The sequence below is a fragment of the Lytechinus variegatus genome, chromosome 1 (assembly GCF_018143015.1).
Source record: "Lytechinus variegatus isolate NC3 chromosome 1, Lvar_3.0, whole genome shotgun sequence".
In the NCBI taxonomy this organism is placed as follows: domain Eukaryota; kingdom Metazoa; phylum Echinodermata; class Echinoidea; order Temnopleuroida; family Toxopneustidae; genus Lytechinus; species Lytechinus variegatus.
This window is the reverse complement of record NC_054740.1, coordinates 93,754,382-93,773,870: the sequence shown is the minus strand read 5'-3', so window position 1 is coordinate 93,773,870 and position 19,489 is coordinate 93,754,382. Positions and strand designations below refer to the sequence as shown.

At 36.5% G+C, this 19,489-nt stretch overlaps 1 protein-coding gene and 1 long non-coding RNA gene across 3 annotated transcripts; one reads left to right on the top strand and one right to left on the bottom strand.

Annotated features, from left to right (window-relative positions):
- Window positions 1–1,412: 1,412 nt before the first annotated feature.
- On the bottom strand, window positions 1,413–10,595 carry LOC121428967 (caspase-6-like). 2 transcript variants are annotated; one of them, XM_041625865.1, is made up of 9 exons: window positions 10,247–10,595; window positions 8,112–8,400; window positions 7,205–7,417; window positions 6,219–6,331; window positions 5,802–5,984; window positions 5,183–5,423; window positions 4,430–4,651; window positions 3,252–3,361; window positions 1,413–2,032 (listed from the first exon to the last, which is right to left on the bottom strand). In XM_041625865.1, the coding sequence occupies exons 1-9, from the start codon at window positions 10,316–10,318 to the stop codon at window positions 1,892–1,894; spliced, it is 1,584 nt and encodes a 527-aa protein (XP_041481799.1). In that variant the 5' UTR covers window positions 10,319–10,595; the 3' UTR covers window positions 1,413–1,891. The 2 variants fall into 2 exon arrangements, with proteins under 2 accessions (XP_041481799.1, XP_041481806.1); XM_041625872.1 differs by having other exon boundaries at window positions 3,252–3,363; window positions 4,459–4,651.
- A 791-nt stretch (window positions 10,596–11,386) lies between these two features.
- LOC121428983 lies at window positions 11,387–15,366 on the top strand. Its single transcript, XR_005971860.1, has 3 exons — window positions 11,387–11,580; window positions 12,466–12,535; window positions 13,785–15,366. It is a non-coding gene; the product is annotated as an uncharacterized LOC121428983 (long non-coding RNA).
- The last annotated feature ends 4,123 nt before the right edge of the window (window positions 15,367–19,489 follow it).

The following is a 19,489-nucleotide window of genomic DNA, read 5'->3' as shown; positions in this document are numbered from 1 at the left end:
GAGAGGGGGAGGAGGGGGCGGGGTATCAGGATCAGGACACCATTACATATTATTCAGATAATAAATCAACTAAAATACATCCCAGATCCAACTAATATACAGCAACATTATGCAGGCATTATAAATAACTTTTGTACAATTCTGAATTAAGCATATATCCCCAACTCAAGAATATATCCTTTGATAATATGAAAATCTGTAGATGAACTTTCTTGCAATGTATAAGTTGACTTGAGGGACTTGTGCTAAATTTGAAAGCAAACTTAAGTTTCTTGCAATGCCCCACAAGTCATATTCTTCTTCTGATATATGAGTTCAAAAGGGGTATGTAGGAGGTGGATACCACCATTACTACCTTCCAAATATTGTTAAACCTCATCAATATTAATAAGAACACACATACACAAATAACAATCAATATTGTGGGGGATACAGTTACAGCTCTGTATAAAGAATCAACATTTCTATAGTACAAAACAGCATATTTTTTAAAGTGACTTGTTTCCTTTGTGCTATAATTTATAACATTAGAACTTAGAATTGTTCCATTATGACAGATTTTACATACTGAGATGAATCCATTACATCAATCGTAACAAAGATAAACAAAGTAATACAAGGGAAACGCATCATGATGCACACTAATTACACAATCCATTTTTTTAAATCCAAGTTATTGCGAAGGAGGAATGCCCTAAGACAGATCAAGTAGGGGTCACGAAACCGGGGTGGAGCTGGGTAGTCTGTGGCTAATAAGATCAATTCACATTTCCCTAATAATATATTATTGGTTTTATATCTCTTCGGGATGATATTTGTATGTTATTTCTCACTAGGTATTGCTGTAATTATTTTTTCTGTAAAAGATTTGTACAATACAGCTCATGCTGTTGGCAAATCTTGATATAATACCATATGTACATAGGTGAATACAAGTTTTCATAATAGATAAAAGTAGGGCCGATATTACGAGCGTCTGAAGGGGAAAAAATCGAAAAATTAATGATATATTGTCGAATGATGTGTAATAACAATAACGATACTGACCTACTACTATACCACAGAGGTGACGGAACCGGAGACAGGGGGCAATCCCATGTGAAAAATCCTTTTATCAGTATGAAAAATGCCCTTTCTACATATTAACATTTGTCCCTTTTTTCAAAATGAAATACCTTTTGCGAAGTAACACATTTATGGTAGGAAAATCAGGTATTTTTTGGCTCGCGCTTCTCCCTTACATCATCGATTGAGCAAGATATCCACCCCGGGGGTCGTTTAGTTAAGCTGTACGTAAGTTAAGAGCGACTTTTTAAGAACGACTGGTGATCCTTTCTTGTGTATGATGTTCGCCCTAGTATGTTCATTGGTGATTATTTAGCGCCTAAGAACATGAAGAAAGGTTCACCAGTTCTTAAAGTCGCTCTTAACTTACGATCAGGCTTTATGAAACGGTCCCCAGATCATGATTACAAAAAGTGCTTTTAAGAAGTGATTAAGTAACACCAAGAAGTTTCTATGAAACCTCCTTGGTAACACATAGCTTTCATGACTACAAAAAAACTGCTCAGTATCTTTTAAAATATTATATACAATTGTGATAACTTATTGAGCGCACACACCTTCAAGAGACGTTCATGGCACTAGCCCGGCCAGCAACAGTTCCTTTTGACATAATTACAAAAAGCTCGCTCGTAGAATGGAGAAGATAAAGCCTAAATATAATAATGTACATTATCACTTAGAAACTCATTCAAGAAGGTTTTCCTCAACTTATTTGCCACAAAACACACTGCTATTTAAACGTAATCTGATTAGTGAATGTGCATGTTTCCACTCGATAATATTGCTACGTATATACGGAACTGAACCGTTTAATATCGCATTATTTTCATGGATACTTGGGTAGAAAGTAAAATTTTCTTCTCATTCCTTGACTTTCGTAAGCTGGAGTTTGACGAACCTCAAAGCTTCGTTTAGTCGCTTCCTCAAAATGATTTATCCGATAACTCTCCGTCACAAGGCACGTTACCTATACAAGTCAAATACAAAACAATGATTCTTCTCAGATTGCTTATTAGACCTACACTGTTAAAAAACCCTGATTTCACAGGAAAGAGATTTTGCAGAAAACAATAAAAGAATCATTCTGTGAATTCATAAACAGAAAATTTTCTGCAATTAAGTGAACAGGTCTGTTTAAAAAGGGGAAAAGTGTGTTTTCTTAAGGAAGTTTAAAGGTTCCATACACCAAATACCAATTTCCTGTAAGATTACGCAGTCTGGTATAGATTACAGGTGTTCTCGAGACTCTGCTGCAGGAACTTCTTTTATTTTAAGGATAAATTTTCTAACAGTGTGTGAATGGTAAATGGCAAAGAAATAAATCTTCATTCGATTTAAAACTTTTTCAGTTGGAAGGGGGGCCACTTACATTGACGAGTGGATACCGTGCGCGACCAAAAAAACACGTAAAAAGGATGTCCTTTTCACGATAGGGCACGTTACGTACGTAACGTGAAAAGGGTGTCAAAAACACAAAAATTATGAAAAAAGGGTATCTATTTCGCTAGGAAAATTACGTGCTTAGGGTCGAATTTGCGGGGATGATAAAACAAAATTAAAATGTTTTATAAAGGATGTCCTTTTTGCCCCAACACTACGTGTTTAGAGTCCTATTTGCGCGAGGTGTAGAAGGTGGGGTCGTACTAAACCAAATAAGGTAAAGCCGGCAACCAAAGGACCAGTAACAATAAAACATTCCTGTACTTGTTTAGGGGTTCATTTCAGGGAATATTTGCCAAGAGTATTGTTTTGTTTCCAATACTTGTTAAGGGTAGGGTTTCACACGCCAATACTTGTTAAGGGGTGCATTTTCAGAATATGGAAATTACGTGTTAAGCCGTGCTTTTCGAGACCCCATGGTCGCGCATGGTATCCACTCGTGAATGGAAGTGGCCCCCCCGGGATCTGAGTGTAGTATAGTCATAAGAAACGAGATCAATTGGCGCCGGCACCATATTCATTCTTATTTTGCAAATGATATTGGTCCTTTCAAATTCGTATCATTAAGCAGATCAAAAAATGTGATAGGACCTACCTTCAGTCATTTTGTTTAATATGATGACTATGCTGATCTTTTACAGGTATCATCACGGCATGGTTTGGATATATAGAGGAAGAGGGGGGGGGGTTACAATATTGTTTTAATGCAATAGAGACAAGCGGAAATCATTCCAATTATGTCTTACCTTTCTCATCAACTCATTAAGTTCGTCTTGGTGCGCATGCGCAAGAAAGATCTCTGAAATTGCTTGAATAAACCATGACCCATCTCTCCTCATTCTTATCGAATTATAACCTAGAAAAACGAAAAAAAAAATTGTCAGGAGCCTCTTTAACGATCCGAAAAAACCCACAAAAGTAACACAATTGATAGTTTCCAAGTATTGAGATAAAAGTATAGGGGGAATTTCAACTGGGAAAACCAGAGACATTATCGTCAGAGATCGAGGTTAACCACGGTCTAACCAACTTCCTTAAATTTTACAATAAACATGATAAAGGGAAATTGCAACTCAACGAGTGGCGATAATCGTCATCGATAACAAACCCATTAGTTTATGTTGAAATCCACATTGCATATAAACGGACGGAGTAGACAAAAACCTAAAAGAGTTATCGGAATTAAACTTTAGTAGAAGTACCGAGTTTGAAGATGAAATTTCATGGTCTTTTTCGGGGATGGGAATTTGAAACCATATGTGAATTTGAAAGTATTCATGAAACATTTTAACTCATGCCAACTTTATTGTTATTATTTTTTTTAATTCACCAAAAGTGTGCATGAAATCGCTCACTCGCTTACGGGTTACTTCGAAAATGTTTACACGTCTTTTGTCTAAAATTAGTTTCTACTAAATAGAGAAGAGTATTCCGTTGAAATTCGGGACTGCGCTGTAAACGCACGATCTAAAGAACGGCGTAGACTGTGGGTGTGTCAGTCTGTAAACTTTGCTTTGTAAAAGATCAGAAATATAGCGTGGAGCTTGGTCAAATAGTACCTTGAATACAATTTAACAAATCTTGATTTTGTTGGAGAACTGGAAGCCATTGCAGATCTCTTAAGATAGGGGCGATCCTGTAAAATCTGGATCGACTGTATTGTGTTATGTACTCACTGAAGACGCCAGATTTGAGACGAGGGGTATCAGTAGCGTACCTAGGATTTTCCACGGGGGGGGGGGGGGCCAAAATCGTCCGCCAAAAAATTTGACAAACAAAAAAAAAAAAACAGGATATGAAGGACATTTCAAAATTGACAGGCTAGTGAGGGGAACCCATACAGCAACAATGTAAGATAATAACGAAGCCTTTGGGGTTGGTGATCAACTAACTTTATTTGATTAAATGAGCATTGAAGCCATACCGTTTGATGTTGCATTTGCAACAAAGATATCTGAGTTATCAGGTAACTCTCCTCCACCATCAACATCTAAGTCATTGCTGTCATCAGTGTTAATTGAATCCATTTCAATGAAGTCTACCTCCAAAGGTTCTTCATTGCTCTCAGATGGTACGTAGTCTACTTCGAAAGACGCCCTTGGTGCTGGAATGGCGTCAAGCTCATCAGCATTACGAGTAAACGTAGCTAGATTCAGAGACATGCAAAGAAGTATTCATAATTTATCACAATCTGACTTTATTCTAGGACAAATATTTCCTTAATCAAATCGCTGATTGGCCTTTGGAAACAGTATAGGCTTGATGGCGAGGGGCACGGTCAATCTTATTCAAACCTGAAGTCAAGCGCCAGATTATAATTATCGCAAAAAGATTAATTAAGTCACTTGCCTTGTTTTCGTTTACATGATTGCCAACAATAAACGGGTACCTTGATCAATCGCCTATATATCTATATTAGAATACTAGTGGATATAGATCATTCGAAACAAAAAGTAGAGGAATAATGGTTTCAACCTTGAATCAAAATATCATTTGATCTACTTAATTAATGATGACCAAAACTTATTACACGTCATTTTGTTGTAGTGTAGCCGATATATTTTTTAACTTCTTCATTCGAATCAGATAACTCAGGCCAGTTGACACCATTTCATCAAGTAATGCAGAAAATATAGAAAATGAAGTAATAAAATCGTATAACATTCTTGAAACCTACTTCCTCTGCACGCCTGGAAGAAGATCAGTTTTGGCTTTCCTACAAGGGCTTTGCATTTTCGACCAGAAAGTTTTTTCTTGATCTCGAATCTTGTGACGATGCTGGGGTTGTACCTGGTAGCATCCGTACCGGAGATACCATCCTGATTACCATGACTCATGAAGAACATACAGAGAGAACTGTGTATGGCGTCATCTTTGTTGATTCGGTCAATAGTTACGTCAAGACTATCAAGAATTTCCTATAAAACAAATATAAGTTATGACTGCATGCGATAGGGCTAAAGCTTATTACTTAACAGTTAAAAATAAAATGCTTCCAAATATTCTGAACATTTAATTGACTCATGCTTTTTTTGAGGGGGGAGGGGTTCTATCCGTCGCCCATTGTGTAAAGTTTAACTTCCAAAGTGTAGATGACTAAAATAGATACAACTGAACAGTTCCTCATACATATATGAGCTAAATGTATAAATCTTTGGATAAAAAAATTCTTGATCATCCTGATTAAATTATAATTGAGGAAATAAAATACTGCAAAACATTAATGAGAAACAATGTTTCTCTATGAGGCCATGCAATGCTTTATAGGAGTTAACGGGTATGTGTTTTCTACTTACCTGCTTTTTTAGATTCTCATGAACCAGTGGTTTATAACCGAGCTGAGAAAAGACATGTTTGACGTTTTCAAGATCAACATTTGAACCTCTTCTTATCCTCGATCTTTCAGGTAGCTCAGGAAACTCACTGTTGTTCAAGATATAAACGAATCCCTTCATTGGTGATTCCCAAGTCACGTAAGTCTGTAGGATAGAAGATGGTGAAAGAGTATTCAGGAATGGGCGTATTCAGGAATGGGCGTATTCAGGAGACTACTTGAAATTCCGAAATCTCGATCTCGGTTTCTCGGTGTGCTGGATATTCATTCTTATGTTTTACATATTTCAAGTCAGGGTCTTGTCTAAAAGCCTCATGTCTTCTTGATTAGTGATGATAATATTATTCTAATCTTCTAAAAGCTATTCATGTAAACTTACCGATCTCGGATCAAGTATTGTCTGATCAGGTTGAGCTGGAGGGATAACAGAGGTATACAGGCCATCCACATCAGGATCTATACTTTGGATACCATACTGTAATAATACTGATTCTGAAAAGGAGACAAATAATCCCATCATATATACTGTTTAACTTCATATCTATAATTTTCTTCTAACGCAAAACATAATGACTACATGAGTAACCCCCCCCCAAAAAAAAAAAACGAAAACGAAAAAAATGAAAAGTCTGTTTGCCGTAATCTGACCGACCGTCATCAAACCTGCCAACTTTTTATTCAAATTTGACACCCTGGCGAATGGCGCGATTGAACATCGTCCACTATTATATTCAACATAAATACTGCAAAAAAAATTTAAAAAAAGTTTATCCATGACGGGGGGGGGGGCGACCTTACCGTCCGCCCCCTCTTATGGCAAACATTTTAAAGACCTAATTGAACGATGATTTGAATATTAATTTTAGGATATTATTTTGGGTGTTAGTATTGAATCCATGGCCTTACACTGGGGAGAATCGACAGCTACCCCCACCCTTCTGACATTTTAAAAACTTATTTTATTATAACACAATTTATGTTTGACTAAAATCCACCCGAAAAGCTTACCTAAAACACTCTCGCGATCAGCTTGATTGAATAGCCCCCCCCCCATTGGCGGCGGAGGCCCAAACAATTAGGAGGGGTCTACCTGAAATCTTGTGATGGACATATGTAAAAAAATCGGACAAGCAAAAAAAAAGGTCGTCAACCTAAATTTTAGGGGGGGGGGGCAAGAGACCTTTTAAGGGGGGTCCACCAGAATTTAGAGGGGGACGCAGAATAAAAAATTGACAAGCAAGGTTATCAGCTAAAAATTTAGGGGAGGATCGTCCCCCCATCTCAAATTTTTTGGGGCTCTGTCCCCCCCCCCGCCCGCTTCCGCCGCCTATGCCCCCCCCCCCTCCCTCTGTGCATGCACGTTACCTCGATTTTCCGGGAGAGGAAATTTCTGAGACGATTTAGCACTGCCATACATTGCTTGTTGGTTATTTGTCGCTCTTGTTTGATGAAGAGACTGAGGAGGTGATGTTGGTATCTGCTGATAAGCTTGAGGAGGAGGCAAACTAGATCCTGAAGGAGTCTCTGGGTTCGGATCAGCTACGAAACCCTTCTTAGCCAGCATTTTCATCAGGGCTTCTGATGTAAGAAAATGGAACGAGTAGGAGAGAGATAATTTACGATAACTTTGGTAAAAAGTGGAAAATCTGGATGGATTTGAGATAGATGGATAAGGTCACGAGGTCATTGTTATTGCCATGTAAAAGTCATTTATGTCTTTATTTTATGATTAATTTTGGTCAAAATAATGATGATATTAAATAATACAATACAAATAATACATTAAGTTTGGGAGAAAATGGCTTTTGCCTTTTTATCTCTATCTTTATATGGAATGCCCTTCCATTGAGGATAATCAGCAAAATCACTTGAACCATTTAAAAAAGTTTCTAAAATCTAGTTGTCTTCTTTTTGTTGAATATTGTAGGCTTATTTGATTTGTTCATACAAGCAAACTTTTTATCTGTAATCCCTTCCCCCATCCCTCTGAGCCTCGGAATAGTTTACTAGATAGATGGCGCATAATAATGATGTGTTTATTGTTATTATTTTTATTATTATCATTTTGAATTACAATATAATAATAAAAACAATCACAACAACAACAATAATAATTATAATAAAGAAGGTGTGTGAGTGTAGTCGTGTAGAGTTGAATTAACTGCAGCAAAATTGGGGAAAGGAAGAGGCAGAGAAAGGTAAAGAGAGAGAGGGGATGGGGTGACTGGTGAGGGTCCATCATGTTACATGTTATAGGCGTGAATATTCTTACGGTTAATCTGTTCACTTCGGGTTAGGTTGTACACAAAAGGGTCCGGCTGAGAAGTCTGTAACACGAGTGTTGTCTGTCCATGCGTTCCTGTAACGCCCTTCTCTCTCAAGGTGTTCATGACGGAGTTGATGGCTTCATTGACGCCATCTTCTTTCCTGTCGTAATGTTTCACCTTCTGAAATGTGTTGGTTAGCAGGTCGGTTGCTGTAACATCATAAACCCAGGGCTCGGAGGGTTTGTGGAAACGACCCTCAATCAGTATCTTGAAAGATCGGCCTTCCCTCGTTACCTGCAGGACCCATGGAATAGGTAAAAGTTAGACTCTCTTTCTTGACCAAATCATAACGAAATAAAATGATAGATAGACATCGTGATTTGGTTCAAACTTAGTATCAAATCATCTGACCGATTAGAATACCGTTTAATGATAATAGTTTTCGCAAACTCAACTCAGACATAAAATCTGCAGCTGGCTTTGGTAAAATTGTCATCCGTGTAGATCTTGGATGGATATAGGCCTGTCCGTGTATGCATGCCACTCCAGCCAATCAAAGCGCTACGCGGAAAACATCCAGCCAATGATCAGCCCATGCACTACTCGGTCCGGGTACTCGGTTACTATACCAGAGGCCCGTTGCATAAAACTTTTTCACCTGAGAAAACTCAGGTTGTTTTTACCGGAGTTTTTGCCCTGTGTTAAAGTCAATGGCAGAAATCAGACTAACCTTTGTTTTCAGTTTTACCACAGTTTTCTCAGGTAAAAAGTTTTATGCAATAGGCCCCAGATTGCAGAGTAACCAGTGGAAAGATTTCAGAATGAGAATGCGGGTATATAGACTAATAACACAAGCAGTGTTCTTGATGATAGTATCATTTTAATCAATTTGTAACATTCAAAGAGGGAATCCACATCAACAAAATGTTGTATTAAGCAAAGCGCTGAATAATTTCATCAAAATCATATTTAAATAAGTAGTTTGGAAAATGTCGCTTGTTTTTCACAAGACTGTTATAAAATTATTGTTATGCGCAACTCTCAGCGTTCAGTGCGTTGAGCACAATAATTGTTTTGTAAAAAAAAAGACACACAAAGCAATCAAACACCCCCTCCCCCTAATAGTGTTTAGTATAACTATTAAGTGAAAATAAGTGGAATTTGACTACTATAGGCATTATACCGGGATCACCAGGTTGTAGTATAGGAAATGGGTCGAACTGTCATAAATTTCTTTTTACGTCTGATTTTGCTGAAATCGTATAGGATTCAGACAATAGAATATGAAATAGTGAGTGTGTGACATCGACTGTCTCAATAATGAATACAGTGATGTGAAATAGAGAGAGTGTAGATGTCACACAATATTTATTTTATCTTATTATATTTAGTTCAAATTGTACAATATTTCAATTTTGTAGATTTGACAAAAATTAAAAGGAAACTCTTAATAAAAATCACAATACGACGAACTAACAACTAAAGTGCAATGTATTATTAAGCATTATAAGGGATGGATTGTTTCACATTATACTGAGGAAAAATTCAATATTACCTATTCCATTATTATGATGGAATATAAAATTGAGTGGTTGACATTATCAGTTTATATACCGATCAGGATGTGCATGTAATTTGTTTCAATGTTTAAACTTTCTTTTTTACATCCGATTTTGATGATTTTTTTCCAGCGTTAAGCTGGTTAGATTTTTCTCTTTCTATCCAATTTAACTTCTGATGGCGTGGGCTTTCATGCCTTCAAAGTATAGCTAAGGAGCTTATATCAATTGTCGCTCCGATATATATCGAGGTATATCCGTTTTAAGTCATGTTAACTTTCATGAAAACCATCCTGTTCCTTTATCTTTCTCTTTCTATAGATACTTCACATTTTACTTTTTTGTCACCTTTCTTGTTCTCTCTTTCTCTCTCCATCTCTTTCTTTCTTCCTTTTCTTTCTTTTCTTTTTTGTCTCTCGTAGATTTCTCTTCACATATTTCCTTTCTAACAAGCTAAAATAGTCTTCCCATCTCCATGATTGACCTCGATAATTCCAATTAAAACATTATTTTCTGATATACTCATATACACAGGTATAGAAGCATGTTGGATAATAATTTTCAAGCCTTTATTCCCTTACCTCGAACTCTTCATTTGCTGATTTGTCGAATGCATCTATAATGTTCCCAAGTCCCTTCAAAAACGACGTCATCTTGTTCCTCTTTAAGCAAAACCTCTTTGGAATACGGGAGCAGTAGAGTTTTAATATGATATGCTGACACGAAGCTCTGATTTTTTTACAGTTATTCTTATATGTCAAAATAATGCTTGTTTTAAATGTGTTGGAAGCTCCTTGGTTTTATAGAGAATCTCGATATTGAACTGATATTCTTTCGTAGGCTATTTTGGTAAAATTATGCTCTTATGAGGTCAATCTACGGTGCACGAGTGTGATGACATGAATAAGCTCTGTGCTCTGGGCGTGCTATTATGAGGGAATTCCCCCTGACGTATTCCAAGCGGGGTTTCCCAGGCCAACAGAGCAGACAAAGGAGAGTGATATTCTATTTCCCAGACTGATATATTTCTTGATATTAAAGGGTTAAGTTTATCTCTAAATATACCAGCCAAATAGAAAATTCAATGTCCCATATATACATGTAGAACAAAACAACAACAGACCCCTAACCCTTGGCGTAATGATACAACACAAAACATTAAACTACCAAGAAACCTATACGATTCATCCAGGCTTCTGATAATAAGAGCCGTCAGCCTGGCTGGCAGGCGATTTACCTCCAGTGTTCACCCTGATCAAAGTAGTCCTAATATAGGCCTAACATTTTTCTCGTATATTGTTATTTAGCCGAATTGGGGCAGAATAGGAATTTCACATGGAACAGATTGGTCTTGAATAATGCCAAGAGAAAAACTGCTCACTATTTGCTCCATCTATAAACCTTTGGACTGGTTGACAATGAACACATTTACAAACGGAATGTGTGCGTTTATATAATTTATTACCATGGCCAAGGCTATAATACACGGCAAGAGCCAGGAGTTGGCCCTTCACGCGATCGGCCTTTTAATGCATGCATTCTTTCCCATTCTAGGCCTACACATTGTTTCATTGCAGTTTATTGTTCGTCTAAATTTTGATCATTGATTGTATTTAGAACGATTTTGAATAACATGAACCCATGGGCATGGATGTAGACTACGATGGTTTCATGGTAAATCTAATGACGTCACCTGACCTTTCCACGGACAGGGGATTCCCAAAACGTCATTTGGCTGAAATCCCAAACATTCTATTTCGAAATTTACGTGTAGTGGTTTTCTCTTTACAACACTCCCTTCTTGTCAAAAGGCATATAAATACTCTGGAATTCAGCTGATCTCATCAGAGATTGAAGGAATTTTTGTGATAGAAGATTGCATTTATTTTCATCAAACACTTGGGTCTACTTGTTGGTAAGAATCTTTTTTATGATCTATCGTACAGTTTTTGTGACTTTCCATTGTCAGACCATATGCACTTTGTTGTGTAGCTGTAGCTATATTTGCACTTTTGAATCGTGACTAGTCTTATTATGAAGACGAAGCAATATAAGATGTACAGTTTACATAATTATTTGAATATGACGACAACTTGAGGAAGAATTACAACTAACCCATGAGTGAGTTTAGAGCAGATAAATTATTTTTTGCAAACTGTTGTGGTATAAAATGTAAACTCTTGTACCTTTAAAAAACAATTTGTAAACTGTAAGTGGTAATCGCTAGTAATCTCATTTTCCTGGAGTTCAGATATGAGGATATCATGTAGTATGCATTGAATGTTTTATGATTTGAATTGTCTGCATGATATACTTAGGTCATGCTTTAGCTTGTCTCTTTATTGAAGTTGATAATGTGTTTTGTATTCTGGAAGGAATTATCTTGGTTGAAAAACGTAATTAAGCTCTTTGACTAAGTTTATTTTTAGTGTTATTTTCATATTGAAATATCTGAAAGTCCATGAAATAGCAACAACTTTTACTCATTTCAGCGGGTGCGAAGTTACCAGGAAGTACCAGAATATGGATGCATTTGTAACACATTTCAAAATTAGTGTCACCAGGTTATCGAATCTGATAGATGCCTAATGGGGTTCCGAATAGCTCCACGAGCTGATCCTCATATCCACGTCTCTCGATTCAGCCTCGCTCTTAACACAAATGAATTGATTCTTAGCTTTCCCATGCAGTTGCTGACATGCATGGTGTATTTAAAATTGCCTATTTATATATTAAAACAATCTAATCTTCGAATTAAAAAAATAGTGTAATTTTTGCTTTGAATTATTTCACTCCGCAGCAACACACCAATAATGGCTGGCTTGGATATTCCTGGGATTATTAAGACTTTGGTCAATGAAAGTGGACAGGTAAGAATAAATGAACTTTGTCATTACTAATTCGGAATTTTCGCATTTACTACGGGGAAAGGCCCCCCCCCCCCGCTTCCGCTACCCCATGTGGACAACGACAAAATTATTTGCATCTCTATATTCCCATTGTGATTTCGATTTTTTTAAAGGAATAGTTTCCCCGTAGTAAATGCGAGAACTACCTAAAATGACCCACCAATGGCTTGTTACCCAATACGATATTGGAATGAGCAAGATATGAAATAAGTTCAGTGTAATTATGATTACTGGATTTCGCCCCGGCGGGGGGGGGCACTTAATTCCATTGACGAGTGGATACCATCAGGGGCGGAAATCTCTCCCAAAAGGTAGCAAGGGGGACAAAGGTAATCTCGTCCGAAAACGCACGTTTTATTCCCATTTGAGTGATATATTTCTTAGCATCACCAAAGACTCAAAATAGTAGGGGAGACATTTTATATTGTGTCCCCCCTACTATTATGAGTAGGGGGTCACGTCCCCCCTGTCCCCCCCCCCCTATATAGGATTTCCGCCCATGGATACCATGCGCGACCATGCATGGGTCTCGAAAAGCACCCTACGAGCAAGTATTTTCCATATTCTGAAAATGCACCCCATAACAAGTATTCGCGTGTAAAACCCTACCCTTAACAAGTTTTGGAAACAAAACGATGCCCTTGGCAAGTTTTCCCTGACATGAACGCCCTGACACGGACGTCGGTTTTACCCTTATTATTTACCTACATCGTTGGGTTTATATGGCCCCACCGCCCACACCTCGCGCAAGTCGAACTCTAAGCACGTATTATAGTGTTGGCTGTCTGGGGTAAAAAAGTAAATATCCTTCATTTTTTTAGTCTTTTTACCCTCACAAACAGGGGTTTATTCATATGGAAATTTATTGAATCACTTGTTTTCCTGAACCACTTTCAGGTTGTGTATTGTTATGTTATTTTTTTCAGAGTGAAAGGACACTTTGCAAACGTGTATCACACGTTTTTTTTTTGTGAATTTCCCTGTTTATTGACGCCACTATTAGTGGAGCTCTTTTTTTTTCATGTGTTACATAATTCATGGTGGCAGATTTGACTATGTAGATTTCGCCATTAAGGGTGCATTTCAAAAGATTTATTCTTCGCTATATACCACGCACACACACTTTTCAGAACCTGTTGACGAATATTAATTCAAGCCTGAATCATAGTATGACCATGATTACATTATGTGATTTATTTTTGTTTTTCAGTTTAATCTGCATGGACGAACCATTGTCTATAAAGCAGAAGGGAGAGTACACAAGTTTAAATGGGTCTATGACGGAACAGCATGGGATGTAGCCAGTGGAATCAGCGTGAAAGATAGACACTACTCTAGTCGACATGGAGCAATCGAGCATGCTGTCGCGAAGCTTTTACCAGAGTTACAGGCCAAAGGGTTACTTCCAACTTAGTTTGTCGATTCGATGAGATGCTTGGGGAGAATGATCAGTCATATTGAGTGTGCTTCTGTGATAGGTGGATCTTTCGAGCCAAATCCCTTTACTGACATCGCATTAGTCCCTATATGGTATGAAAGTTCATTTATGTCAAAGGCTTTAAAGGTTCAATTAATAGGGCCTATATGGTTACAATTTGACTTAAAGGGGGTAATCAATGCTGAACAGAATATGATATATGATATATCAACAGATTTAGTAAAAACAAAACACTCATAATTGCTCATTTTCAGGTCAATTTTTCCCCAAAAAATCAGCTCGCGCTTCGCGCTGACATTGTTTACCTTACAAAATAACTATAGTCTTGTTGGAAAACTAACATGTACTTAAAGTTAGGTCTTCAAGACTACCGATCCGCTCTGGTGTACAGAATTTGGACATGGAGATCATGGATCCCCCCCCAAAAAAAAAAAAAAAGAAAGAAAAAAGTAAAACGGTTCACGATCATGAAAGGAGAAATGAAAGAATGGGGAAAAGGGTGAAATATGATTATATTTCAAAATATCATGTAGAAATCTATCAGCATGAAATTAGATTTTGTATTAAAAGGGTCCAATTTTTGCTTGCTCGCAGCTCTCAATAAATTTTGTTCTTTAGGCTATGTCTGGCCCCATAGAAAAAAAATTAGACTCATACTTCCTAACCTTTAAGAAAAGAAATCCCTCTTAGAGAACAATATTTGTGTCAGTCATTCCCCAACCAGGAAAATATGAAGAAGTGATTTCTTTGTCACTGGACATTGTTATTTTGAATATCACTATGATTGGTTTTGTTAATTAATAGTAACTACCATGTGGCAATGCTCAATCAATATCAAGGATTCCAGTTACCATTGGATGAGAAATCTACCATTATACCGATCTTTAATTCCCTTTGACCATTTTATTATAGTAGCTCAGAAATATATATATATATATATATATATATTACAAGGTTTTTACGATTTATATACTGTTATGACTACATTAACAATAGTTGAAAGTGTTCATGAAGGTTAGAAAGAATTGCTTTATGATTTGGATGGACGGTACGTTTCACTCAAATGCTCTTCGGTATTATGATAAACATCTCTACGACACCTGACAACGCTCTATCGGCGAAAATTCGTGAACATTCTCTCATTACGGTGTTTTTCTCATTTCATTTTGAGTTTACGGTTGTCCCATGGTATATTTGTTATTTATTTTTGTTAATTTATCATGTGTATTTTATATTGTTGTACATAACATACGTGGCATTTTGTAAAGTCTTTTTTATGTTTACTGTCATCGGTAATATTTACTTATGTAAAGTTTCAATCTGAAGCAAATAAATGAGTAAAACTTAAAGTGATGATTGATGACTGAGCCTGTAAATACACCCATATATAATTTTGGAGTAAGTCGTTATACTCCAGATATATATATATATATATATATATAAATATGAATGTGCAAAGTTATACATGTACAACAGCTTTTGGCAACTCTTTTTTTATTCAAATATTGTAAAGAAATGGATGAAGAGAACAATGGTATAATGGTATATATACACAACAAAAAAAGTAAGTCCCCCCTAAACAAACATCAATAATTTCCGAACCAATGCGAGTTTTTGATAAATTTTTACATGAGCGTGTAGGTAATTTTATAAGCTACCCTATGAGTAAATGTTGTGGATGTATCTTACGTCATGCTTCAGTGAGCACCGTCAGAAGGCAAAAATGTCACTTTTCAAAAGTCACAAGCAAAATATCACGACTTTGATTCCATTGTATTGGAACTAATTCCACATTCTCATCATGAAAACTAGTCAGAAGGCTTGGAAAGGGTACTTTCTAAAAGACGATACAACTTTTTGAGCTAAATTTCACGGTTGAATAAACTCAAGTCCAAATTTGCTATAATTGGATTTTTACACATTTCTTTCAATAAAAAATGCTAGAATATGATGACAGTTATTTTGGGGAAGACTATCTCCAACAATATTCACCGTTTCACGGTTCAATGAACATTTATTGGAAACAAAAAATGCGATTTTCAAATATCGTAGGCAAGTATTGCTTCATTTTTCTAACTGAAAATGATCTTTTCTCAACTTTTTTGTTATATTCATGACCAATTAACATGCTTCAATGATTCAAAGGTGTTAAATTAAACATTTACGCTTGAATGAACTTGTGGAATGTGATTAGCTCTTTTTTACGTTAGTGGAAAAACTGCAATTTGTAACTATGGATATCTGTCACACAACTTCTTGCACAGTTCATTTGATTTGATTTTTATGAAAATCCCGATGTTTAATGCATCAGTGAGCACACAATATTCGAAAATTATGCAAATGAGAAGAAAGTTCAAGGCCTTGGCCCCACTCTGTACCGAATCGAATGGTTATTTTGGTGTGCGCACATTTTGGATAGTGTTACTCTGAAGCCATGTGCGAAGTTTCATGAAATAACTGTTGGCAGAAGTAACAAAAACCGTCCATGAAACAAACCCTCATTTCATATTTGTTAAAATTTTGACTTCCTCTCTCAAAGACTTGTGTACATTATGGGTGCATATGTTTAAGCATACATAAACCCCTTATTCAATATGGTGGAACTTTTTTTCAAGACTGTCTTTCGCAATGTCGTTTGGCAGTAATGTTTATCAACCTATGGGCAGAATTCTGTTAAAAAATGAAATCGATTTCTTTGGTTATGGATGAGTGAGCACGCATCAAAGGGGGAAAATTGGTATTTTCAATGTCACAGACTCATTTTAAAGGGTAATAAAGTGAATATTGGGGGCAAATTTGGTTTGAAAGGTGTCTTTAATTGCTGTTGTTTTTATCATCCATCATTTCTATCACCAAACACTTTCCGAACTTTAGCCATTTCATGGTTGAGCGAGCACATTCGAAAATTTAGGAATGAATGCTCTTTATACTGCATAAATGTATTCTTTTCCGAACAATTTCTCAGGATCAGTTGAATGTATGGACAGATCAGTGGTGGATCCAGAATTTAAATGGGGGAGGGGCCTATAATCGGGGAGCCATCAACATTTTCAAATTTTAACATGATCTAACAAGTTGTAAAAGATAATACCCCCAAACCCTTGATGACACGTCATAAAACAGGGGCCGCAGAGCAGTTTTCAAAGTGGGGGGGGGGGCTGACCATGCCAAAAATCACAATCGTATTACATTTTGTACTTGCTTATGGAAAAAAGTGGGGGGGGGGCTGAAGCCCCCCAGCCCCCCCTCCCCGCGTCCGCGGCCCTTTGCAATACATCGTGCTCACTCAACCATGAACATACGATATCAAAATTTTGTCTGAAATGGTTAAATGGTGGATAGTAAAACAGCATAACACTATAAAGTTCACCTAAAAACAATTTTTGCCCAACTTTGTATTTGCACAATCTGAAAAACGACTCTTGTGACTTTAAAAAATGGTCATTTTTAATTCAATCTTTAATCAATCATGCATGACTCAACCGATCAATCTCATTTTCCCCCAGGAGTTGCTAAATGAGTGTATAAATCCACCCATGAAATATCATATCTCAAAATAATTCGGTTCAAAAGTTACAGCAGTTTGATTTAGGGGGACTTACTTTTTTTGTTGTGTATATATATATATACAACAATATATATATATGTATATATATATATATATATATCTATATATATATATATATATATATATATATATATATATATATATATATATATATATATATATATATATATATATATATATATATATATATATGTATATATATGTGTGTGTGTGTGTGTGTGTGTGTGTGTGTGTGTTGTGTGTTTTAAGGGAATTTATTTTCCACTTCCAACCGGTTGAAACCCGACATAACTGACGAAAATCCGTATTAAGCTCGCTTGATGGGGGTATATTTATTACCTTGGTTTTAAAACTGAGCGTTGTGGCGTGCGCCTGTAATCCAAGCTGTGGGGAAGTTACAAATTGATGCAGAGGTTCGAGGTTCGAGCCCTGGTCACGTCTCTCGGATGGTGACGTTAAAGGTCGGTCCCAGACGTAAATAATCATATCTGATTGATACACGTCTGACAAAACTAAAATACACACACACACACCCACCCCGACATCATGGTAATGTGGTTTGATGTGGGTTAAGGTAGTCTGCAAGATCATACTCAAATTTGACACTTTACCTGACAATGTCATTTTAGAGTGGAGACTAGACTCCAAATTCTGTGTCAAATTTGGTAGAAGCATGCAGCTCGTATAGTCTCCTTAAGAATCTGCATTATGCACTTATGTCTGTACCGAATTTGAACTATTCTAACCTAGCTACTACTTCTCTGATTGAAAGATCAAGTCGATGTCACAAAAAGTTGATTCGAATGAAAAGAGAAAAAAAACGCTGAAATTTTCATCGAAATAGGATGTAAAATAAGAAAGTTATGAAACTCTGATTTTTTTTTATTCCGCATTACATTACACAACACAGTGATCGTGCAAGTGAGAAAATGATACTTTCGTATTATATTGTTTGAAATATGTACACTTTCTCACATTTTGCAGATTTAAGAATATAAGATTCTTCAAACAGTTACAATATTACAACACTCAATGTACTGGGAGGAATTAAGAAACAGTAAACTTTGAATTTTTTTGTGAGAAAAATAATAAAACGCTTAATTGCATATCAACCATGTAGGATGTGCTAGAATAACTGTTCTGCCAAACTATAACGAAATTGTCTTATTTTACATCCGATTTTGATTATATTTTTAGACTTCAGAATGTTTGATATTTCTCCATTTATCAAAATCAACATTTGTTGTGGGTGGATTTTTTCCTTTAAGTAGCCATTATTATTGAATTAAATGAAGCTCGTGATATATGAACTTCAGCAAGAATTTTATCCATATTGCGCTGCACTCAACCCAGGTGAGGTGAATGGGTATCCGGCAGGATTAATCCTTTGAATGCATGAGCGCTGGCAGCTCGAGCTAAAGCCGGGGTAATAATAATAATAACAACGCGCGCGTGTGTGTGTATATTTGAGTTTAGTCAGACGTCTATCGATCAGATACAATTATTTACGTCTGGGACCGACCTTTAACGTCACCATCCGAAAGACGTGACCAGGGCTCGAACTTCGAACCTCTGCATCAATTTGTAACTTCCCCACAGTTTGGAATACAGGCGCACGCCACAGCGCCCAGCGCCTCGGAATAGAATATTTCTAGATAGATGGCGGTATATTATTTGAGGGATTTTTCATTGATACAAGGTAAAATATCTAATGACAATCTCAATGCACTCCTTCGTTATAAACAAAATTATCTCTCTCCTACAAAACTTTCACCCATTTTCTTAGCGTTTAAAAATAATACAGACTGCTTTGTCACTGGGTAATTAAGAGCCAACGTCTATTTGTCCATGATTTTTCTGGAATGTATTCATTACCCGCGAAGCCAGACTTTATTATCTTTATGAATTT